The sequence below is a fragment of the Rattus norvegicus genome, chromosome 2, assembly GCF_036323735.1.
Source record: "Rattus norvegicus strain BN/NHsdMcwi chromosome 2, GRCr8, whole genome shotgun sequence".
Lineage (NCBI taxonomy): Eukaryota > Metazoa > Chordata > Mammalia > Rodentia > Muridae > Rattus > Rattus norvegicus.
In genome coordinates this window covers 45,885,626-45,911,916 of record NC_086020.1, presented here as the reverse complement: position 1 = coordinate 45,911,916, position 26,291 = coordinate 45,885,626, and the positions used below count along the sequence as shown (strand labels likewise).

The following is a 26,291-nucleotide window of genomic DNA, read 5'->3' as shown; positions in this document are numbered from 1 at the left end:
GCCTCTCAGGAGACATCCATATCAGACTCTTGTCAGCGTGCAGTTCTTGGCATCAGCAATAGTGTCTGGGTTTGGTGTCTGTATATGGGATGGATCCTCAGGTGGGGCTGTCTCTGGGTGGCCTTTCCTTCAGTCTCTGCTCCACTCTTTGTCCCTGTATGTCCTTTAGACAGGAGCAATTCTGGGTAAAAATTTTGGAGATGGGTGGGTGGATATGGTCTCAACAGGTTCTCCCTCCCCTTTGGGGGGTATTTCTGCTAATGTCATCCCCATGGGGTCCTCGGAGCTCCTGCTTTCCTAGCATCTGGGAATTTCTGGTTGCTACCCCCAGTTCCCCATCCCCATTGCTACACACCTCTGTTCAAATTCCTGACTCTCTGTACATCTCCCCATCTCCTCCATACCTTATTCTGCCCCCTTCCCCCTCCCCGTCCTCTCTTCCTCCCAAGTTCCTCCCACCCTCTACTTCCCTTGTTTATTTTGTTCCCTCTTCTAAGTAAGACTGAAGCATCCACTCTTTGGTCTTCCTTCCTCTTGAGGTCTATGAGTTGAATCATGGATACTCCAATCTCTTTGCCTAATATCCACTTATCAATGTGTGCATGCCATGTGTGTTCTCTTGTGACTGAGTTACCTCACTCAGGATGATATTTTCTAGATCTATCCATTTGCCTGCAAATTTCATGAAGTCATTGTTTTTAATAGCTGTGTAGTACTCCAATGTGTAAATGTACCACATTTTCTGTATCTATTCCTCTATCGAGGGACATCTGGGTTGTTTCCAGTTTCTGGCTATTACAAATATGGCTGCTATGAATATAGTGGAGCATGTGTCCTTACTACATGTTGGAGCATCTTTTAGGTATATGCCCAGGAGTGGTATAGCTGGAACCTCAGGTAGTGCTATATACAATTTTCTGATTGATTTTCAGAGTGTTTGTACAGCTTGCAATCCCACCAACAGTGAAGGAGTGTTCCTCTTTCTCTACATCCTCGCCAGCATCTGCTCTCAACTGAGTTCTTGATCTTAGTCATTCTGACTGGTGTGAGGTGGAATCTTAGGGTCATTTGATTTGCATTTCTCTGATGACTAAGGGTGTTAAACATTTCTTTAGGTGCTTCTCTGCCATTCGAATTTCCTCACCTGAGAATTCTCTGTTTATCTCCGTGCCCCATTTTTTAGTAGGGTCTCTGGAGTCTGTTTTTAAATAATTTATTTATTTCTATTTTATGCACATTGCTATGTCTTTGCTTGCATGTATGTCTGTGTGAGGTTGTCAGATCTGGGAGTTACAGATGGTTGTAAGCGGCCATGTGGGTGCTGGGAATTGAACTAGGGTCCATCTGGAAGAGCAGTCAGCACTCTTAACCACTGCGCCATCTCTCTAGCCCCTTCTCTGGAGTCTTAAGTTATTCTTGAGTTCTTTGTATATATTGGATATTAGCCCTCTATTAGATATAGGATTGGTAAAGGGCTATAAGAATGGATCAATTTGCATTCTTCTATTTTCCTTTTCTCTCCCCTCCCTGTCCCCTGGTCAACTACTAATCTCTTTTCTTGTCTGGCCCTATACACTTGTACGTCGCTGGCATTTAAGAGGAACTTGCATTTTAGCTATTAGTATGTATCCTTTCACCAGTGTCTTTCTATACTTCCTCACCTCCAACCACGCACACCTCCAGTACCTTCTTCTGTGCGGTCAGCTTTTGAAGGAACACAAATGAGACTGTGTAATATTTATCTTTCTTTGTCTCTATTATTCCATGGAGAGAGAGAGAGAGAGAGAGAGAGAGAGAGAGAGAGAGAGAGAGAGAGAGAGAGAACGTGTCTGTCTGTCTGTCTGTGGAACTGTGTGTCTGTGTGGAGTGCATGAGAGGAAATCTTTGTCACCAGTCACCGTCCACTTTTGAGACTTTTTTCCCATCTTTATTAAATTGGGTATTTCTTATTTACATTTCAAATGTTATTCCCTTTCCAGGTTTCCAGGCCAACATCCCCTTAACCCCTCCCCATCCCCTTCTCTATGGGTGTTCCCCTCCACACACTCCTCCCATTACCGCTCTCCTCTCAACAATCCCATTCACTGGGGGTTCAGTCTTAGCAGGACCCAGGGCTTCCCCATCCACTGGTGCCCTTACTAGGTTATTCATTGCTACCTATGAGGTCAGAGTCCAGGGTCAGTCCATGTATAGTCTTTGGGTAGTAGCTTAGTCCCTGGAAGCTCTGATTGGTTGGCATTGTTGTTCATATGGGGTCTCAAGCTCCTTCAAGCTCTTTCAGTTCTTTCTAAGATTCCTTCAATGGGGGTCCTGTTCTCAGTTCAGTGGTTTAATGATGGCATTCGCCTACATATTTGCTGTATTCTGGCTGTGTCTCTCAGGAGAGATCTACATCTGGTTCCTGTCGGCCTGCACTTCTTTGCTTCATCTATCTTATCTAGTTTGGTGGCTGTATATGTATGGGCCACATGTGGGGCAGGCTCTGAATGGGTGTTCCTTCAGTCTCTGTTCTAAACTTTGCCTCCCTATTCCCTGTGAAGGGTATTCTTGTTCCCCTTTTAAAGAAGGAGTGAAGCGTTCGCATTTTGGTCATCCTTCTTGAGTTTCATGTGTTCTGTGCATCTAGGGTAATTCCAGCATTTGGGTTAATATCCACTTATCAATGAGTGCATACCATGCGTGGTTTTCTGTGATTGGGTTACCTCACTCAGGATGATATTTTCCAGTTCCATCCATTTGCCTCTGAATTTCATAAAGTCATTGTTTTTGATAGCTGAGTAGTATTCCATTGTGTAAATGTACCACATTTTCTATATCCATTCCTCTGTTGAAGGGCATCTGGGTTCTTTTCAGCTTCTGGCTATTATAAATAAGGCTGCTATGAACATAGTGGAGCACGTGTCTTTTTTATATGTTGGGGCATCTTTTGGGTATATGCCCAAGAGAGGTATAGCTGGATCTTCAGGTAGTGCAATGTCCAATTTTCTGAGGAACCTCCAGACTGATTTCCAGAATGGTTGTACCAGTCTGCAATCCAACCAACAATGGAGGAGTGTTCCTCTTTCTCCACATCCTCGCCAGCATCTGCTGTCACCTGAGTTTTTGATCTTAGCCATTCTGACTGGTGTGAGGTGAAATCTCAGGGTTGTTTTGATTTGCATTTCCCTTATGACTAAGGGTGTTAAACATTTCTTTAGGTGTTTCTCAGCCATGTGATATTCTTCAGCTGTGAATTGTTTGTTTAGCTCTGAACCCCATTTTTTAATAGGGTTATTTGTCTCCCTGCACTCTAACTTCGTGAGTTCTTGTATATTTTGGATATAAACCCTCTATTAGTTGCAGGATTGGTAAAGATCTTTTCCCAATGTGTTGGTTGCCATTTTGTCCTAACAACAGTGTCTTTTGCCTTCCAGCAGCTTTGTAGTTTTATGAGATCCCATTTGTCGATTCTTGATCTTAGAGCATAAGCCATTGGTGTTTTGTTCAGGAAATTTTCTCCAATGCCCATATGTTGAAGATTCTTCCCCACTTTTTCTTCTATTAGTTTGAGTATATCTGGTTTGATGTGGAGGTCCTTTAAGCTTTGTACAGGGTGATCTGCATTCTTCTACATGCTGACCTCCAGTTGAACCAGGACCATTTGCTGAAAATACTCTCTCTTTTCCATTGGATGGTTTTGACTCCTTTGTCAAAAATCAAGTGACCATAGGTGTGTGGGTTCATTTGTGAGTCTCCAATTCTATTCCCCTGGTCTATCTGTCTGTCTCTGTACCAATACCATACAGTTTTTATCACTATTGCTCCGTAATACTGCTTGAGTGCAGGGATAGTGATTCCCCCAGAAGTCCTTTTATTGTTGAGGATAGTTTTAGCTATCCTGAGTTTTTTGTTATTCCAGATGAATTTGCAAATTGTTCTTTCTAACTCTATGATGAATTGGGTTGGAAATTTGATGGGGATTGCATTGAATCTGTAGACCACTTTTGGTAAAATGGCCATTTTTACTATATTAATCTTGCCAATCCATGAGCATGGGAGATCTTTTCATCTTCTGAGATCTTCAATTTCTTTTTTTTCAGAGACTTGAAGTTCTTATCATACAGATCTTTCACTTGCTTGGTTAAAGTCACACCAAGGTATTTTATATTATTTGGGACTATTATGAAAGATGTCATTTCCCTAATTTCTTTCTCAGCTTTTTTCTCTTTTGTGTAGAGGAAGGCTACTGATTTATTTGAGTTCATTTTATACCCAGCCACTTTGCTGAAGGTGTTTATCAGGTTTAGTAATTCTCTGGTGGAACTTTTGGGGTCACTTAAATATACAATCATATCATCTGCAAATGGTGATATTTTGACTTCTTCCTTTCCAATCTGTATCCCTTTGATTACCTTTTGTTGTCTGATTGCTCTGGCTAGGACTTTGAGAACTATATTGAATAATTAGGGAGAGAGTAGGCAGCCTTGTCTAATCCCTGATTTAGTAGGATTGCTTCAAATTTCTCTCCATTTAGTTTAATGTTAGCTACTGGTTTGCTGTATATGACTTTTACTATGTTTAGGTATGGGCCTTGAATTCCTGTTCTTACCAGGACTTTTATCATGAAGGGATGTTGAATTTTGTCAAATGCTTTCTTAGCATCTAATGAAATGATTGTGTGGTTTTTATCTTTCAGTTTGTTATTATAGTAGATTACATTGATGGTTTTCTCTATATTAAACCATCCCTGCATACCTGGGATGAAGCGTACTTCATGATGGATGATTGTTTTGATGTGCTCTTGGATTCGGTTTGCAAGAATTTTATTGAGTATTTTTGCATCAATATTCATAAGGGAAATTGGTCTGACATTCTCTTTCTTTGTTGGGTCTTTGTGTGGTTTAGGTATAAGAGTAATTGTGGCTTCATAGAAGGAATTCGGTAGCGCTCTGTCTGTTTCAATTTTGTGGAATAGTTTGGATAGTATTGGTATGAGGTCTTTTTGAAGTTCTGATAGAATTCTGCACTTAACCCATCTGGACGTGGGCTCTTTTTGGTTGGGAGACTTTTAATGAGTGCTTCTATTTCTTTAGGAGTTATGGGGTTGTTTAAATGGTTTATCTGTTTCTGATTTAACTTTGGTACCTTGTATCTGCCTAGGAAATTGTCCATTTCCTTCAGATTTTCAAGGTTTGTTGAATATAGGCCTTTGTAGTAGGATCTGATGATTTTTTGAATTTCCTCTGATTCTGTTGTATTATCTCCCTTTTCATTTCTGATTTTGTTGATTTGGACACACTCTCTGTGTCCTCTGGTTAGTCTGGCTAAGGGTTTATCTATCTTGTTGATTTTTCTCAAAGAACCAGCTTTTGGTTCTGTTGATTCTTTGCTTAATCCTTTTTGTTTCTACTTGGTTGATTTCAGCTGTGAGTTTGATTATTTCCTGCCTTCTACTCCTCCTGGTTGTGTTTGCTTCTTTTTGTTCTAGAGCTTTTAGGTGTGCTGTCAAGCTGCTGATATATGCTCTTTCTTGTTTCTTTCTGCAGTCACTCAGAGCTCTGAGTTTTCCTCTTTGCACAGCTTTCATTGTGTCCCATATGTTTGGGTATGTTGTACCTTCATTTTCATTAAATTATAAGAAGTCTTTAATTTCTTTCTTTATTTCTTCCTTGACCAGGTTATCATTGAGTAAAAAGCATTGTTCAACTTCCATGTATATGTCAGTGTTCTTCCCTTATTGTTATTGAAGACAAGCTTTAGCAGGTCTTATAGGTCTTTAGTGGTCTGATAGGACACATGGGATTATTTCTATCTTTCTGTATCTGTTGAGGCCTGTTTTGTGACCAATTATATGGTCAATTTTGGAGAAAGTACCATGAGGTGGTGAGAAGAAGGTATATCCTTTTGTTTTAGGATAGAATGTTCTATAAATATCTGTTAAGTCCATTTGGTACATAACTTCTGTTAGTCTATGTCTCTGTTTAATTTCTGTTTCCATGATCTGTCCATTGATGACAGTGGGGTGTTGAAATCTCCTACTGCTATTGTGTGAGGTCCAATGTGTGCTTTGAGCTTTAGTGAGGTTTCTTTTATGTATATAGGTGCCCTTGTATTTGAAGCATAGATATTTAGGATTGAGAGTTCATCTTGGTGGATTTTTCCTTTGATGAATATGAAGTGTCCTTCCTTATCTTTTTTTGATGCCTTTGGTTGAAAATCAATTTTTTTCGATATTAGAATGGCTACTTCAGCATGCTTCTTCAAACCATTTGCTTGGAAAGTTGTTTTCCAGCCTTTTATTCTGAGGTAGTGTCTGTCTTTGTTTCTGAGGTGTGTTTCCTGTAGGCAGAAAAATGCTGGGTCCTCTTTACATATCCAGTTTGTTAATCTGTGTCTTTTTATTGGGGAATTGAGTCCATTGATGTTGAGAGATATTAAGGAATAGTGATTGTTGCTTTCTGTTATATTCGTGTTTAGATGTGAGATTATGTTTGTGTGCTTGTCTTCTCTTTGTTTTGTTGCAAAACAATTAGTTTCTTGCTTTTTTTGTAACTTGCCTCCTTGTGTTGGGCTTTACTGTTTATTATCCTTTGTAGGGCTGAATTTGTAGAAAGATATTGCATAAATTTGGTTTTGTCATGGAATATCTTGGTTTCTCCTCTATGTTAATTGAGAGTTTTGCTGGATACAGTAACCTGGGCTGGCATTTGTGTTCTCTTAGGGTCTGTATGACATCTGTCCAGGATCTTCTGGCTTTCATAGTCTCTGGCGAAAAGTCTGGTGTGATTCTGCCTTTATATGTTACTTGACCTTTTTCCCTTACTGCTTTTAATATTCTTTCTTTGTTTTGTGCATTTGGTGTTTTGACTATTATGTGATGGGAGGAGTTTCTTTTCTGGTCCAATCTATTTGGCATTCTGTAGGCTTCTTATATGTTTATGGGCATCTCTTTCTTTATGTTGTGGAAGTTTACTTCTATGATTTTGTTGAAGATACTTATTTGTCCTTTTAGTTGGGAGTCTTCCCTCTCTTCTATACCTATTATCCTTAGGTTTGTCTTCTCATTGTGTCCTGGATTTCCTGTATGTTTTGGGCCAATAGGTTTTTCCATTTCACATTATCTTTGACAGTTGTGTTGATGATTTCTATGGAATCTTCTGCTCCTGAGAGTCTCTTTTCTATCTCTTGTATTTTGTTGGTGATGCTTGTATCTAAGACTCCTTGTCTCTTCCTTTGGTTTTGTATTTCTAGGGTTGTCCCCCTTTGTGCTTTCTTTATTGTTTCTATTTCCGTTTTCAATTCCTTCACCTGTTTGATTGTGTTTTTCTGTAATTCTTTCAGGGATTTTTGTGTTTCCTCTCTAAGGGCTTCTACTTGTTTACTTGTGTTTTCCTGCATTTCTCTAAGGGAGTTCTTTATGTCTTTCTTAAAATCCTCCATCATCATGATTAAATGTAATTTTAAATCTAGATCTTGCTTTTCTCGTATGTTTGGATAGTCAGTGTTTGCTTTGGTGGGAGAATTGGGCTCCGATGATGCCATGTAGTCTTGGTTTCTGTTGCTTGGGTTCCTGTGCTTGCCTCTTGCCATCAGATTGTCTCTGCTGTTACCTTGTTCTGCTATTTCTGATAGTGGCTTGACCATCCTATTGGCCTGTGTGTCAGGAGTGCTGTAGACCTGTTTTCCTGTTTTCTTTCAGCCAGTTATGGGCACAGAGTGGTCTGCTTTCAGGCGGGTAGTCGTTCTTGTCCACTGGCTTTCAGCTGTTCCTATGGGCACGTGTCCTGATTCTACCAGGCAGGTCACTTGGAGCAGAAAAGTTGGTCTTACCTTTGGTCTCGGGCCTGAAGTCTCTCTTCAGGGCTAGATTTCAGCTCTCCTTGAGGGCAGCAACCACAAGGGCCTGCCCCTTCTTCTGGGTCCCTGTGCACAGGGGACCCTGATGTTGCTAGGTGTTTTCCTCTAGAGTCAGAAATGTGGGCAGAGTTTAGTCTCCTCTGGTTTCCCAGGCATGTCTGCCCCTCTGAAGGTCTAGCTCTCCCTCCCACAAGATTTGGGTGCAGGAAGCTATTTGACTGGGTTCGTTCAGATCCAGGTGCAGTCTGAACTGCAGGGCTCCTCCACCTTGACTGCTTACTTTTGAGATTTTTAAAGACAAATTTTCTCACTAGCTTGGACCTTACCACATAGTCTAGGCTTGGATTACCTATGAAACCTGAGGATCCATATCCTCACAAGCCCCGTATTATATACGCTACACACTATACACAACGCATGCAGCAAACACACAGACACGCATATGAATACACTCCTAATCTCTTAAGAGATAAGGAGTGAATCAGTCAGCAAATGAGTTATTTCTCTTGGGAATATTTGAATGACCCTTAGTTCATCCTCTATGATACTTTCCCTGTGACATTTGTGAAATGTTCAGGCTGTTAACATTTGGCTTGCTGTTCCAAGGGATCCCCAGGGACGTCTTAAGTTGTGTGGACCCTTTGTGGAATGTGTTAATTCTGCACCTTCTTATCTCCATGTAACATGTGCTATTACTTAGGTCTAGTTCAGTTCATTTTGGTCTTGTTATGCATCTAAACTTGCAAGTCACTGTCTTTGTCATGGTTTTTCGTATTGAAGCTGTGAAGATAGAAATGCTTACGGAACTACTGAGTGGTGGGGATAGATGTAGAGCTTGTGAGAGGCAGTCAAAGGAAGGACAATATGGAAGCATCTAGCTTTCATTCATTCTCATTTGTCACTGTTCAGGGTCTCCTTTGTCATGTGGACATACATAAACTTTTGTATCTGAGTCCTTTAAAAACCATGAATGTCAAAATCTAAACAAAGGGATGAATGTGACTCATCCTGGAGTGCTTTACTGTTGCCTTCCTGTAAACAGTAATATCTCTCTGAAAGAGTTAAGATACAGAGAGCATTGCTCAGGTATTTCAAGGACTAGAACACCCCTATTTTCAGTGATTAAGCTAAATCAAACAAAGTCCCCTGTCGACTGGAAGAAAAGTCAGGTAGGAATAGAGAAATAGGGGGAGTTGAAGAGCCCTAAAGGCTATTTATTAGCCCTACCTCACTTTCTTCTTCTGGTTTCCAGCATCTTTGGGTTAACTCAGTCTTTCTGGAGCAAAAATTTCCACTTCCAGAACTCCTGCTATTCTCTTGCTCTTTCTTCTGATGGTGTCTGAGCATTAGAGTAGAATTTGTCTAACACTAGACTGTAGGAATGGGTCCTTATGTTCCACTGGTCTTCTCTGGCCCATCTGGTATTGATTGCCCAGTCTCTCCTCTGTTGGTCACTGTGTGTCAGTTGGCGTTAGCTGAGCATTGGGTTATCATGTTTGTATCTATACCATGCCAGGGGCCAGCCCTGGCATTAGTCTTCTTTCTTGTGTTGGTTCTTCTTGAGGCAGTGGAGGAGGAAGAGCATCGGTGGAGGGTAAGACTTTGTCTTACAATATATGGGGGTAAAACTTTGTCTTACAAGATATTTAGGGTTGTTGTATAATAACAAGTTTACTTATCTAAATCTAAATTACTATGTTACTGTAGCTGATTTACTTATCTATGTCTAAGTTGCTATGCTCTACTACTGTAACTGACCCACCTTCTGTGTTCCTCTGAGGCCAGAAACTGCAGACTCTGGCATTTAGCACCTCATTCTAAAACAGCAGGAGATAAAGTAGAGAATTAATTGCTAGAGCCTTTTCCCTTTTGTCCCTATGCCTCTTGCTTGTCAAGCTAGGGGGAAGTTTGGAGCAATAAACTTCTATTGAACCAAGAGAAGTGAATAGCACTTGCAGAAGGAAAAACTTTTACATAGGCAAATATGCATAAACTTATATAAGTTCATATATAGATTGATAAATGTACATTTATACATTTCCATTCAATCAGTTGGGCCTAGCTTACATGAATTCTCACAATTACATTCTTACACATACACATGCATACATTCTCACAATTACTTACTTATACACATCCATACTTACATATGCATATAGGGCAAAGACCAAGCACCGGTGCAGAAAGAACTCACTCATTCTGGATGAAAGATGAGCTCCAATCTTTATTGCACAGAGAAAGAAATAGTTTCTACCCTTTTAATGCTAAATAAATTAAACCCAAGTTTGTGAGCGAAAAAGACTTGTTCCTTTTAATAAGACTAAAACTGCGTTACTATTGAGAAATGACCTGTTCTGTCCCATGGTAAGGAAAAATCTGCCTGCTCCTTCTGCTCTCTCCAAGTCTCTAAGTTATTCCACTCTGAATTTCTTCTCAGCCCAGATCTTTTTTGCTCAGTTCTCCTGAGCACACTTCTTCTTAGCTTAGTTCTCCTTCACTCAGTCCTCTCCAGCTCAGTCCTTTCCAGCTCAGTCCTCCTCCAGCTGTCTTCTCCAGCTCAGTCCTGACTCTTCTCTTTGTCCTCAGCACTTAAACATCTTTCAGAATACATGATCGCATGTTACAAATTTCACCACAAATTCACATGAAAAGTCAAATCATAAATTGAAATAGAAGTTTACAATAGAGAATGTTTACATGCATATTCATCAGAAGTAATTATCTGGTTAACCATCCATCACCTGTCACAGCTCCACAGGTTCACTGAAGGGTTAAAACCATAACTAAGTTATTAGTGAAGTTTTGTATAGATAAACCTGGTCAATATTTTATCCTCTGCCCTAGCACCTATAATAAATCATTATTTCCCTTTTTATGACCTTTGGTTAATTGTTTTACAACCTCTTGGAATGTGCTCTGAGTAGGAGAATGTCTGGTTACTATCTAAGAGCAATTAACTGGTGACACTTGGGAGACTGGCAGAGTTCTCACTGTAGTTTTGACTGTCAGAAAAAGACTTAATAGCAGTCCCACTATAAAAGAGCTTAATAATCACTGATATAACTTTAGGAATTCTTATAGGATCATCATTAAAACTAAGAAGTCATCTATTTGTCTATATAGCATCACTACGAGACAGTACATCTTTGAGATTTGCAGAGATCTGCTCCAAAGGGGCGTGCTATTACTTAATGATTGTTATATGTGTTTAATAATAACAGGAAAAGCATTTTAATAGCAGGAATCTTTCCTAAAATGAATCCCTTAAAGCCTTGCTTAATAAGGGTGAACCAGTCACAGATTATATAATAATCTGAGGCTGGTCATCTCAGGAACCATCTCTCCAACCCATCCTTTTCTATTTCTTGTCAGATAGGGACTTCTTTTAAAGCATTAAAGCTTTTATTTAATATGTGACTTAAGTTGGTTCCTCTCTGAAATATACCTTCTCTTAAAGACTATTACCTAGTCAAACATTCAAAAAATAATAGTAGGAGTTTATCAGCTGAACACTGCCCTTAGTATAAAATTGCCCTCAGCTCTTGCATTTGTGTATGTATTAGAAATTCATCGTTACCTGCTACAGCTGATGAACCCACTTCTCAAAAATAATATATTGATATAAAAAAACACCACCCAAAACAACACACACTCTAAGATTACAAAGGAATCTATATATTAGAAATAAAAATTCCAAAAACAAAAATTTATGACACTTGTTCTAAATAGTAAGATCTAATGGTTAATTTATGCCCAATAGTAAGCAGATCTAATCACTACCTTAACCTAGAAATTGTAACATTGTGTTTTATATGTCATGCTATCTACAACTGAAGTAAAATGTAAAAATTAATAAGTTTTAAAAGTCAAAGGTAATGATTCTGTTTCTACAGTTTGTTGACTACATTCGTGATGAAATCAAATTGTACATAAGTCAGTGAAAAATTAAGATGTAATGTCACCTCTCTAGAGGCCATGGGACCTAGAGAATGGAGCCAATAACTGAGGTGGGTTGAAGCCTCATTCAGTAGCTGACTTTACTCAGAGCATCAGACAATTTATACTCTGAGGTTGATAAGGGTCACCTGAGTAAAGGGTCCAAACACAAGGATAAGCCACATTGTGTCACAAACATGTTTTCCCATAGAGACATATGAAAATGGGTCCAGTTGAAATGATTGATCTGAAGTAAACTCAGTCCCATTCACTACACCTGGGAGGAGCATGAAAACACATTCCATGCTTTGAAGGACCTGAGGTCACAAGATTCCTGTTTTCTTGGAGTTGTTTCATAAGTACTCGGAACTTTCCTTACACAACGCCATTCTTGGACCATATTCTGACAATGTAATTCATTCCCACTACTGTTTATTAATATGTAACTTCTCCTATTTGGGGACCCCTTAGGGCACTAGACTTTTGTTCTGGATGAGAAGTATGTGCTGTTCCTGTCCTGCAGGGAACTACCAGGAACGTCAGCTGCAGACATGCAAACATTGTCCAAAAAAATACTTGAATTTTTTTACATCTGTATCTATAACCCGGTTATTCAGAGGGGTTTGTTTGATGCCTTGCTTAGTACTTCACACACATCTCATGTTTACTTTAAATATCTTTTGCTTCTAAGTGAGTTTTTGTAGTTGTTGTTCTTATTACTGTTTTGTCCTTTGAGACAGGGTTTCTCTGTGTAGCCCAAGATGTCCTGAAACCAGGCTGGCTTTTCAATTCAGAGATCCTCCTGCCTCTGCCTCCTGAGTGCTGGGATTAAAAGTGTGCATCACCACTGCCTGGTTCTTCCTGCTTATTTTTATTAGGACTATAAAATGTTTGGGGTTTTTTGTTTGTTTGGTTTTTTTTTTTTAAAGTAGACATCTCTTTAAAGGCAGTCACTGACATAAAAGACTTCTCCTAAGTCTGGTCAGGACAGTGGTTCTCAACCTGTGGGTTGCAACCCCTTTCACAAGGGTGGCTTCAGATATCCTGCATATCATATATTTACATTATGACTCATAGCAGTAGCAAAGTTACAGTTACAAAGTTCCAACAAAAATAATCTTATGGCTAGGGGTCAATACAAGGAACTGTATTAAAGGACTGCAGTATTAGGAAGGTTCAGAACCAGTGGATCAGGAAAATCTACTCTACGTAGCAAATGCGATTTGGAAGGCACTGATTAAAGTGTGGAGTGCTAGCAGTGGTTCTTGTGTTCTAAAGTTGTAATTCTGTGACTTTTCTCCAGGTCTACCACCTAAGCCAGAGAACATTTCCTGCATCTTTTACTTTGACAGGAATCTGACTTGCACTTGGAGTCCAGAGAAGGAAACCAATGATACCAGCTACACCGTGAGGATGACTTAGTAAGTGTGGGAAGTATGTGTGTGCTCTCAGTGGGGGATGACTTAGTAATTGTGGGAACTGTGTGTGTGTGTGCTCCTATGTGATCTCAGCAGGAAGCGGGGCTTCTGATTCACCCAAGTCAAGTTACTTAGGAAGGATGGCATTTCTCAACCTGTGGGTGACAGCTATATTTGTAAAGTGGCTGGGTGGCATTCCAGTTCCTTGTAACATGCTGACAGGATTGAATCTGAAGAGGGAAGACTATAGACCATATGGTGATCTGCCATTAGATGCCAGAGTGGCTAAGAGTGGTCTCCAGTTAGGAGCATGGTGGGAAAGTCTTCATTCACACATTTGGTTTTGCTCCTCTTCTTTCTAGAAGGAGCTATACCTCTGCTTCATTGTTATTTGTTTTCTCATGGATCCAGATATAGTGTGGCTGTGGCCTAGAGCTAAGAGGACTTGCCTCATCCTGCCACTGATTTCTATGGTACTGTTTGTCAGTTCAGTGGTCACTGACTTTTCCTTACCACCTCAAGCATCCCTTTTGACCATTTTTCCATTTGAATAAAATTTTTTATCATTTAAAAGTTATGATTCTATTCATAAGCCAAGTGTTTTAGTATGTGCAAGTTTTAAATGTTTTTTTCCTAAGAAAGCTAATGAAACTATTCATTTGTGTTCCTCTAGAAACTCAGGCTGGATACTATTGTTAGATGGACTTTTGTTTTTGTCTATTTCAAGTAGAGCCAATTATCACAAGGATGTTGGTGGTGGTGGTGATGTTGGTGGGATGTGTCTGTCTGTGTCTGTCTGTCTGTCTGTCTGTCTGTCTTTGTGGGTTCACACATGTGTGCACTCAAAGGGAAGTCTACATTTACAAAAGAAGAAAAGAAAAGAACAAATCCTTGCCCCGAGGAAGAGAGAAGAGGTGGGTAGTTTTTAAGTTGAGACTTCAAAGACATCTGGAAGGGTGGAAAAGAAGAGAAAGGGTATAGTTCCAGGGTTGTGACCTGAATACCTGCAAACATTAATTGCAGCCCTAGCAACGGTCACAGCCACACTTTCAGTTTACATGACTTTATTTATTTCACCCTATACAGACCTATATCTGTGCTTATGACCATGATACATCACTCTGGGAGCCACTTTTTTGCATCAGAAACCCTCAAGGTCCTTTCTGATCCCCAGAATCCAAATGTCTAATGTCTCTCCTTCTCCAGCACAACTTGCAAGCTGAGCCTCCTGGTCAGTTCTGCTCCATGTCTACAACCTGAGAGCCACATAGGCCATGGCTGTGCCCACCTGACACTGCTCTAGAGGCAGGCACCTGGGAGAATGGAGCTGATTAATGGACTAAAGTCTCATGTGGTAGCCAACTTAATTCAGAGTATTAGACAAATATATCAGAGTACTTATACTCTGAGGGTTAAGAAAGGTCACGTGACTAAACGTCTCATGAGTTCAAGCTTTAATCAATCACAAGAACAAACTACATGCGGCAAAACACGTTCTTCCATACAGGTATATGAAGGATAATTTAAATATTTAATTGAATAATAATAGTAATCAATAACAAGTAGTTTGAAGTAAACCCACTCTTATCCGCTATGCCTGGGAGGAGCATGAAAACACGTTCCAAGAACAATTCTATGTTTCGAAGAAACCTAGGTCACAAGACTCTTGCCTTGTTTCTTTGGAGTGTCTCTTAAGTGCTCAATATTCTCTTCACAGGTATCCATTCCTGGACCATGTTCTGACACCCACTCACCTGATTCCTGTTAATAGCAGCTTGAGAGGGTCTATCAATTCACCATCAATCATTGATCATTACCTGTTATATATGACCTGTCTATTATTTCTTGTCTTAGTATTCTGTTGCTATGAAGAGACACCATGACCAAGGCAACTCTTACAAAAGAAAGAATTTAACTGGAGCTCTTCTAGTTTCAGAGAGTTAGCCCATTAGCATCATGGTGGGAAGCACACAGTCACGGCACTGGAGCCGTAGCTGAGAACTTTACATCCTGATACGTATGTACAGCAGCAAGAGAGGGAAGGGGAGAAGGGAGAGAGGTGGGCAAGAGAGGAGGGGAGACACACATACACTGGTTCTCGATGCCCACCCCCTGTGATACATCTCCTTCAACAGGCCACACCTCTTAATCCTTCCCAAATGGTTCATCAACCTATGGGGAGGCATTCTCACTCAAGTCGCCACATCTACCTATGCCCTATCTGTCATCTCTCTAATCTATCTGCCTTTTATCTGTTATCTGTATGAATAAGCCATCTATCTTAATGAGTTTTTAAAAACGATATATACAAATGATGAGTTCAGCTAGAAACATACATTTTAGTTGTATTGTCAAAAGACAATTATTTAAACATGTTTATGAGTAGCTTTCTAAGCATCTCTGACAAATCACATAAATATGTTTTTATAAAATGGTGATTATTCTGTACATGATGTGCATCCTTCAAACTTCTGTACCAAACTCATGTTGAATATCCTTTCCTTTAAAGCTCCTATGGGAAGAGCAGTTGCACTGTTAATGCTACAGAGGCTTCGTGTTCTTTTCCCTCCTACTGTGCAATAGCCCCAGACAACTGCAGTGTTGAAGTAGAAGCTCAAAACAACGATGGTAAAGCTATATCTGCCATCACATATTGGGATCTAAGCTCCATAGGTAAGTAGTTGATGGTGTCTGTGTAGGGGCATGGGAATTAATTGCTCTTCCAACTTCCCCTAATTAAGGAATCTTTAGGTTCAAAGACAGACTCAAAGTTTGAGGGAATTACACACACACACACACACACACACACACACACACACACACACACACACACTGTGGGCCTGTTGAGGTTTGGTCTATTGCTGTGTGTTGTAATGCTAAATTCTGTATCACAAGGTCTAGTTGCCTCAAGACAAATGAATTCTCATGTATGCCAGCTTTTGTTGTGCAAACCTTACACCTTAGTTTAAAACTATTGGTAGAATAAAGATGCCTACAGCCTTTGCTAGGCAAAGCCTGGTAGGCAGGACTTCGGTTCCCAGGCTTGGGGTCTGAGAAGAGACCATGAGGAGAAAGAGAGGGAGATAGAAGAAAGTGCCTTAGGGTTGGTGGATGGTGAACTCAGGGCCATGAGCAGTTGGAGCAGGAGCAGCCCAGGTGGAACAATGGCAAGTGATATCTCAGGATTATTAACAGGGAAGTAGAAAAAGCACCATAGAGGGTTGATATCTGCCCAGCCCTGATGCTCTAAGGCTTATTATAAATATAAAAGTTATGTGTCTTTTATTTGAGAACTAAATAATCTAAGGTGGAGTAGAAACACAGAAATAATATTTACCACAACAGACCCACTAGTAGGCATGTAGTGTTCCGGAAGAAGGAAGAGAGGGAGGGAGAAAGAAAGGGCAAAGTGGAGGGAGAGGAAGGAAAGAATTAATTAGACGAGAGAAGAAAGAACAATAAACAAGAGGTGTCTTGCTGACCACTAATCTCTTTTGCAGTATGTAGCATAAATGGTCCTCAGAGAAATGACCATGGCCCCCTCTCCAACATGCCATCATTGCCCGTGAAAGAAATGAGGGGCTCCTTTTTTAAAAAATGTGTTGTCAATTGTGATCTTTCAAAATTTTTTCAAAAGTCAATTTTTACCATGTAGTTTAAAGGAACTGGTAAATACAATTAATATACTATAAATTCAAAACCCTAAAGTATGCAAATCAGTGGATTTATTATAAGCACAAAGTTGTGCAAATATTACCATGAAATTCAGAAATAGGAGTAAGTTCAATGTAGTCAGGAAACATCATAATTATCAGAAACAAGTCCCCAATCATTTATTGACCTTTTCTTCTAACATCTAACAAGTTCAACATTTTTTTCTCTTATCTCTATGGATTTGTCTATTAGGAACTTTTCATATAAATAGAATTGTATAATAAATGCCCTTTTTGAAAAAAATCTGGCTTCTATAATGTATTCAGAGTCTGTTATATATTACTACATTTTCTTTATTTACATTTTAAATGTTACCCCCTTTCCTGGTTTCCCCTCCAGCAAACCCCTATCCCATACCCCTCCCCATGCTTCTATGAGGGAGTTCCCCAACCCAGCCACCTTCCTTTCCTGCCCTGGTATTTCCCTACACTGGGACATCCAACCTTCACAGGGCCAAGGGCCTCTCCTCCCCTTGATGCTCAACAAGGCCATCCTCTGCTACATGTGCTGCTGGAGCCATCAGTCACTCCATGTGTACTCTTTTCTTGGTAGTTTAGTCTCTGGGAGCTCTGGGGTGTCTGGTTGGTTGATATTGTTGTTCCTCCCATAGGGTTGCAAACCCCTTCAGCTCCTCCAGTCCTTTCTCTAACTCCTCCATTGGGGACCCTGTTCTCAGTCCAATGGTTGGCTGTGAGCATCCACCTCTGTATTTGTCAGGCTCTGGCAAAGCCTCTCAAGAGACAGCTATGTTAGGCTCCTGTCAGCATGCACTTCTTGGCATCAGCAATATTGTTTGGGCTTGGTGACTGTACATGGGCTGGATCCCCAGGTGGGGCAGTCTCTGGATGAACTTTCCTTCACTCTCTGTTCCAAACTTTGTCTCCATATTTCCTCCTGTGAATATTTTGTTCCCCCTTCTAAAAAGGACTGAAGCATCCACACTTTGATCTTCCTTCTTCTTGAGCTTCATGTGAATTCATGTAAATTGTATCTTGAGTATTCTGAGCTTTTGGGCTAATATCCACTTATCAGTGAGTGCATACCATGTGTGTTCTTTTGTGATTGGGTTACCTCACTCAGGATATTTTCTAGTTCAATCCATTTGCCTAAGAATTTCATGAAGGTTTTGTTTTTGATAGCTGAGTAGTACTTCACTGTGTAGATGTGCCAAATTTTTTGTATCCATTACTCTGTTGAAGGACATCTGGGTTCTTTCCAGCTTCTGGCTATTATAAATAAGGCTGCTATGAACATAGTGGAGCATGTGTCCTTGTTATATGTTGGAGAATCTTTTGGGTATATGCCCAGGAGTGGTATAGCTGGGTTCTCAAGTAGTACAATGTCCAATTTTCTGAGGAACCTCCAGACTGATTTCTAGAGTGGCTGTACCAGCTTGCAATCCCACCAACAATGGAGGAGTGTTCCTCTTTCTCCACATCCTTGTCAGCCTCTGCTGTCATCTGAGTTTTTGATCTTAGCCATTCTGACTGATATGAAGTGGAATCTCAGGGTTGTTTTGATTTGCATTTCCCTGATGACTAAGGGTGCTTCTCTGCCATTCGAGTTTCCTTACCTGAGAATTCTGTTTATCTCTGTTCCCCACTTTTAATAGGGTTATTTGGGTCTCTGGAGTCTAACTTCTTGTGTTCTTTCTATATATTGGATATTAGCCCTCTATCAGATGTAGGATTGGCAAAAATCTTTTCCTAATCTGTTGGTTACCATTTTGTCCTAATGACAGTGTCCTTTGCCTTACAGAAGCTTTGCAATTTATGAAGTCCCATTTGTCGATTCTTAATCTTAGAGCACAAGCCACTAGTGTTCTGTTCAGGAAATTTTTCCCTGTTCCCATTTGTTCAAGATTTTCCCCACTTTCTCTTCTATTAGATTCAGTGTATCTGGTTTTATGTGGAGGTCCTTGATCCACTTGGACTTGAGCTTTGTACAGGTCAATAAGAATGGGTCAATTTGCATTCTTCTACATGCTGACCTGCACTTGAACCAGCACCATGTATAGAAATGCTATCTTTTGGCAGCAGCTCTCTGCTCCCAAACCCCGTGGGAGAGAGACCTCACCGCCTGATCAGGTGGGCACTCCTGAGGCTGCAGAGCGGAGGAGACCACCAACACTGCCCACCCCTGCCCACATCCCTGGCCCAAGAGGCAACTGTATAAGGCCTCTGGGTTCCCGTAGGGGAGGGCCCAGGGGCGGCAGGACCCCTGAGCCTGAGACACCGCCGGAACCTGAAGGAAACAGACCGGATAAACAGTTCTCTGCACCCAAATCCCGTGGGAGGGAGAGCTAAACCTTCAGAGAGGCAGACACGCCTGGGAAACCAGAAGAGACTGCACTCTGTGCACATCCAGATGCCAGAGGAAAACACCAAACGCCATCTGGAACCCTGGTGCATGGAGGCTCCCGGAAAGAGCGGCGCAGATCTTCCCAGTTGCTGCCGCCGCGGAGAGGACTTAGGCAGTACCCCACGAGCAAACTTGAGCCTTGGAACCACAGGTAGGACCTTTTCCCCTGCAAGAAACCTGCCTGGTGAACTCAAGACACAGGCCCACAGGAACAGCTGAAGACCTGTAGAGAGGAAAAACTAGACGCCCGAAAGCAGAACACTCTGTCCCCATAACTGGCTGAAAGAAAACAGGAAAACAGGTCTACAGCACTCCTGACACAGGCTTATAGGACAGTCTAGCCACTGTCAGAAATAGCAGAACAAAGTAACACTAGAGATAATCTGATGGCGAGAGGCAAGCGCAGGAACCCAAGCAACAGAAACCAAGACTACATGGCATCATCGGAGCCCAATTCTCCCACCAAAGCAAACACGGAATATCCAAACACACCAGAAAAGCAAGATCTAGTTTCAAAATCATATTTGATCATGATGCTGGAGGACTTCAAGAAAGACATAAAGAACTCCCTTAGAGAACAAGTAGAAGCCTACAGAGAGGAATCGCAAAAATCCCTGAAAGAATTCCAGGAAAACACAATCAAACAGTTGAAGGAATTAAAAATGGAAATAGAAGCAATCAAGAAAGAACACATGGAAACAACCCTGGACATAGAAAATCAAAAGAAAAGACAAGGAGCTGTAGATACAAGCTTCACCAACAGAATACAAGAGATGGAAGAGAGAATCTCAGGAGCAGAAGATTCCATAGAAATCATTGACTCAACTGTCAAAGATAATGTAAAGCGGAAAAAGCTACTGGTCCAAAACATACAGGAAATCCAGGACTCAATGAGAAGATCAAACCTAAGGATAATAGGTATAGAAGAGAGTGAAGACTCCCAGCTCAAAGGACCAGTAAATATCTTCAACAAAATCATAGAAGAAAACTTCCCTAACATAAAAATAGAGATACCCATAGGCATACAAGAAGCCTACAGAACTCCAAATAGATTGGACCAGAAAAGAAACTCCTCCCGTCACATAATTGTCAAAACACCAAACGCACAAAATAAAGAAAGAATATTAAAAGCAGTAAGGGAAAAAGGTCAAGTAACATATAAAGGCAGACCTATCAGAATCACACCAGACTTTTCGCCAGAAACTATGAAGGCCAGAAGATCCTGGACAGATGTCATACAGACCCTAAGAGAACACAAATGCCAGCCCAGGTTACTGTATCCTGCAAAACTCTCAATTAACATAGATGGAGAAACCAAGATATTCCATGACAAAACCAAATTTACACAATATCTTTCTACAAATCCAGCACTACAAAGGATAATAAAGGGTAAAGCCCAACATAAGGAGGCAAGCTATACCCTAGAAGAAGCAAGAAACTAATCGTCTTGGCAACAAAACAAAGAGAATGAAAGCACACAAACATAACCTCACATCCAAATATGAATATAACAGGAAGCAATAATCACTATTCCTTAATATCTCTCAACATCAATGGCCTCAACTCCCCAATAAAAAGACATAGATTAACAAACTGGATACGCAATGAGGACCCTGCATTCTGCTGCCTACAGGAAACACACCTCAGAGACAAAGACAGACACTACCTCAGAGTGAAAGGCTGGAAAACAACTTTCCAAGCAAATGGTCAGAAGAAGCAAGCTGGAGTAGCCATTCTAATATCAAATAAAATCAATTTTCAATTAAAAGTCATCAAAAAAGATAAGGAAGGACACTTCATATTCATCAAAGGAAAAATCCACCAAGATGAACTCTCAATCCTCATCTTCGATTGGTTTATATACAAGTGTGCAATTTCTAGGCTTGAAAGTAAAATGATGCTATCTGGTGCTGGATAGAGGAGCCTTATTTTTTATTATGGCAGCTTGCTATTTTTGTAACATGGTGATTTGGTTGAACACAATAAAGTACAGTAGTAACTGATCTCCCCCTCTTCCTGGATGAGTGAGGAGATGATTAAATGTTGATGTCAGCATCCATGAGCATATTCAGATGAGCTTCTGCTTCTGTTGAAAAGGATGCTGTGTTTGATTGTGGTCCGAAGCTTTGAAGCACTACTTGGCATCTCCTTCCTTGGAGGTCTCACTGTTTAAACATAACAGATTTGATAGCTTGTTGGTAAGGTGAGGTCCAGCTTGTCTCCACTAGGTCATCTTCATGTGAATCCGGTGGTTATACGGTTTTGTTCTAGGGATATTTCATTTTTTAATAACGGTTTTAGCTGACATTCATGAAGAGAATGAATCCTTAGAAGTGTGCCACTAGTGAAAGGAAATCCTGTCTAGAGTATGTTTCTTTACAAAGCTGTGTCACACCATCCTTTGGGCCCTCTGCTGGAAAAGTAGAATCAAGTCTCAAATAATGCCTTTTAAATTGTATCCTCTAGTATTATAGATGTAGGACAGTACTGTATCATACCTCTGTGGATGTAAAATAGCTTGTACCTGCTTTATGATACGTAGTAGTGACCGTGCTTTATCAGAGCTGTTTTTAATGATGTTGCTCAGAATGTTTTCTTTCCAGATGATGATTGAGAAGCTAATTTAAAAAAAAAATGGTGCCAGGTACCACAAGAGTAACAGAACTGTGCTGTTTTCTCGGGTTTTGTTTTTTTACTTTTTTTTTTTTAATGGAGTGTGCTGGATGTCTCTACAGTTTTGTTCAGATGACTGCAGAACCTGGAAAAGCTGTTGCTGCTGTTGATGCATAACACACTGCTATTATTGGTCTTTTTATATAAATATAAATATATATATACAGATATATAATTTGAATTTTTTGAAACTTTACCTGTGCTGTCAACTTTCGAAAAAAGTATCCCCGTTTACTGTGTTGAGTTGGCACTGTACAGAAATTAACAGCCATATTGGTCTAGAAATGTTGAACTTAAGTTTTTTCCATTTGTACAGGGGTAACACACTGTATTAAATATGTAAGGCCTTATATACGTGGGTTTGATTACAAAAACTAATAAAGTATTCTCTAAATTAAAAAAAAGATCATATATGGTTTGGAAATCAAAATATGTGTGCTTATTCAATAAATCATATGTTCATAAAAAAAAAAAAGAAATGCTATCTTTTTTCCCTTAGATGTTTTTAGCTCCTTTGTCAAAGGTCAAGTGACCATAGGTGTGATGGTTTATTTCTGGGTCTTCAAGTCTATTCCAGATATCTATAGATATTTTCATTGCCTTAATTTCTCTCCATTTAGTTTGATGTTGGCTACTGGTTTGCTGTATATTGCTTTTACTATGTTTAGGTATGGGTCTTGAATTCCTGATCTTTCCAAGACTTTTACCATGAAGGGGTATTGAAATTTGTCAAATGCTTTCTTAGCATCTAATGAGATGATCATGTGGTTTTTTTTTTCTTTGAGTTTGTTTATATAGTGGATTATGTTGATGGATTTCCATATATGAACCATCCCTGCATCCCTGGGATAAAGCCTACTTGATCATGGTGAATGATTATTTTGATGTGTTCTTGGATTCAGTTTGCAAGAATTTTATTGAGTATTTTTGTGTCAATACTCAGGGAAATTGGTCTGAAGTTCTCTTCCTTTGTTGGGTCTCTGTGGTTTAGGTAAAAGTGTAATTGTGGCTTCATCTCTTCATTGAATGAATTGGGTAGTGTTCCTTCTGTTTCTATTTTGTGGAATAGTTTGAAGAGTATTGGTATGAAGTCTTCTTTGAAGGTCTGATAGAATTCTGCACTAAACCCATCTGGTCCTGGGCTCTTTTTTTTTTTTTTTGGTTGGGAGACCTTTAATGACTGCTTCTATTTCTTTAGGGGTTATGGGAATGTTTAAATGGTTTATCTGTTCCTGATTTAACTTTAGTACCTATCTATCTATAAAATTGTCCATTTCATCTAGATTTTCCAGTTTTGTTGAGTATAGCCTTTTGTAGTAGGATCTGATTTTTTTTTAATTTCCTCAGATTCTGTTGTTATGTCTCCCTTTTCATTTCTGATTTTTGTTAATTTAGATACTGCCTTTTTGCCCTCTGGGTAGTCTGGCTAAGGGTTTATCTATTTTGTTGATTTTTCTCAAAGTACCAGATCCTGGTTTTGTTGATTCTTTGTCTAGTTCTTTTTGTTTCTATTTGGTTGATTTCAGCCCTGAGTTTGATTATTTCCTGCATCTACTCCTCTGGGGTGTATTTGCTTCTTTTTGTTCTAGAGTTTTCAGGTGTGCTGTCAAGCTGCTAGTGTATACTCTCTCCAGCTTCTTTTTGGAGGCACTCAGAGCTATGAGTTTTCCTCTTAACACTGCTTTCATTGTGTCCCATAAGTTTTGGTATGTTTTGCCTTTGTTTTCATTAAATTCTAAAAAGTCTTTACTTTCTTTCTAAATTTCTTCCTCGACCAAGTTGTCATTGAGTAGAGCATTGTTCAGCTTCCATGTGTATGTGGGCTTTCTGTTGTTTTTGTTGTTATTGAAGACCAGCCTTAGTCCTGGTGATCTGATAGGATGCATGGGATTATTTCAGTCTTCTTGTATCTGTTGAGGCCTATTTTGTGCCCGATTACATGGTCAATTTTGGAAAAGGTATCATGAGGTGCTGAGAAGAAGGTATATTCTTTTGTTTTAGGACGAAATGTTCTATTGAAATGTTAAATCCATTTGGTTCATAACTTCTGTTAGTTTCACTGTGTTTCTGTTTAGTTTCTGTTTTCATGATCTGTCCATGATGAGAGTAGGGTGCTGAAGTCTCCCACTATTATTATGTGAGGTGCAGTGTGTGCTTTGAGCTTTAGTAATGTTTCTTTTATGAATGGGGTGCCCTTGCATTTGGAGCATAAATGTTCAGAATTGATAGTGTATCTTGATAGATTTTTCCTTTGATGCTTATGAAGTGTCCTTCCTTATCTTTTTTGATAACTTTTGGCTGAAAATTGATTTTACTTGATATTAGAATGGCTACTTCAGCTTGTTTCTTGGGACCAAGTGTCTGTCTTTGTCACGGAGGTGCATTTCCTGTATGCAGTGAAATGCTTGGTCCTGTTTATGTATCCAGTTGTTTAGTCTATGTCTTTTTATTGGGAAAGTGAGTCCTTTGATGTTAAGAGATATTAAGGAAAAATGATTGTTGCTTCCTGTTATTTTTGTTGTTAGAGGTAGAATTATGTTTGTGTGGCTATCTTCTTTAGAGTTTGTGGGAAGAATACCTTACCTTCTTGATTATTCTAGGATGTAGTTTCCCTCCTTGTGCTGGTCTTTTCCATCTATTATCATTTGTAGGGCTGGATTTGTGGATATTGTGTAAATTTTGTTTTGTCATGGTATATCTTGGTTTCTCTGTCTATGTTATTTGAGAGTTTTGCTGTGTATAATAGTCTTGGCTGGCATTTGTGTTCTCTTAGGATCTGTATGACATCTACCCAGGATCTTCTGGCTTTCATAGACTCTGGTGAGAAGTCTGGGGTAATTCTGATAGGTCTGCTTGACCTTTTTCCCTTACTGCTTTTAATATTCTTTCTTTGTTTTGTGTATTTGCTGTTTTGATTATTATGTGATGGAAGGAGTTTCTTTTCTGGTCTAGTCTATTTGGAATTCTATAGGCTTCTTGTATGTTGATGGGCATCTCTTTCTTTAAGTTAGGGAAGTTTTCTTCTATAATTTTGTTGATATTTACTGTCCCTTTAAGTTGGGAATCTTTGCTCTCTTCTATACCTATTATCCTTAGGTTTGGTTTTCTCATTGTGACCTGTACTTCCTGGATGTTTTCGGCTAGGGACTTTTTGCATTTTGCATTTTCTTTGACTGTTATATCAATGTTTTCTATGTTATCTTCTGTACCTGAGATCTCTCTTCTATCTCTTATATTCTGTTGGTGATGCTTACATCCATGACTCCTGGACTCTTTCCTAGGTTTTCTATCTCCAGGGTTGTCTCCCTTTGTGATTTCTTTATTGTTTTGATTTCCATTTTTAGATCCTGGATGGTTTTGTTCAATTTATTCACCTGTTTGGTTGTGTTTTCCTATAATTCCTTAAGGGATTTTTGTGTTTCCTCTTTAAGGGCTTTTACCTGTTTATATGTGTTGTCCTGTATTTCTTTAAGGGAGTTATTTGTGTCCTTCTTAAAGTCCTCTATCATCATCATTAGATTTGATTTTAATATCTGAATCTTGCATTTTCTGGTGTGTTGGGGGTATCCAGGACTTGCTGTGGTGGAGAACTGGGTTCTGATGACGCCAAATAGCTTTGTTTTCTGTTGCTTGTGTTCTTGTGCTTGTCTCTAGACATCTGGTTATCTTTAGTGTTACCTCCCCTTGCTGTCTCTCACTGCAACCTGTCCCTCCTGTGACCCTGTTTGTGTCAGAACTCCTCGGAGTCAAACTGCTTCTGGGATCCTGAAATCCTGGTGTGACCAAGCTCCTGAGATCCTGTTGTATCAGAGCTCCTGGGAATCAAGCTTTCTCAGGTTTTTGCAGTAGTGCATGGGAAACCAGAGCCCTGGGTTTGCTCCAGGCACAGGTGCAAGCTGGAAGGAACCCATGCCTCTGGCTTGGCAGAGATTTGTGCTTCCCTGGTTCCTGTAGAGGTCCTGGTTACACTGGGTGCTAGGAAAGATGTTGTGGTCTCAACTATGATCTCGCATGTGTCAGAGCTCCAGTACTCCTGGTTCTTCTGGGAGTTGGGCTCCCTCTGGGTGTCATAAGAGTGGATGCAGAGCCAGCACCCCAGGCCTGCTCCAGGTCTAGATTCATACCAGAAGGAGCCGGTGTGACTGGCCGAGTGGGGTTTCCTGCATCCCTGGATCCTGGGGGGACCCAGTTACCCAGTGGGGTAGATGTTGTGGCCTCTCCTGTGCTCCTGGGTGTTTCAGAGTACCTGGGAGTCAGGCTCCCTTTAGGTGTTGTAGGCATGGGTGCAGGGCCAGAGCCCCAGGTCTGCTCTGGGTGCAGGTTCAAACTGTGATCCTGGGCGTATTAGAGCAT

The 26,291-nt window shown here is 40.1% G+C and overlaps 1 protein-coding gene across 2 annotated transcripts in view; it reads left to right on the top strand.

Moving 5' to 3' along the window:
• Positions 1 to 26,291, top strand: part of Il31ra (interleukin 31 receptor A) — a 71,228-nt gene that overhangs the window by 10,384 nt on the left and 34,553 nt on the right. For both annotated transcript variants that reach the window (XM_039103156.2, NM_001257278.2), the window contains 2 exon segments: positions 13,076 to 13,193; positions 15,700 to 15,863. In XM_039103156.2, coding sequence (XP_038959084.1) covers positions 13,076 to 13,193; positions 15,700 to 15,863 — 282 coding nt within the window.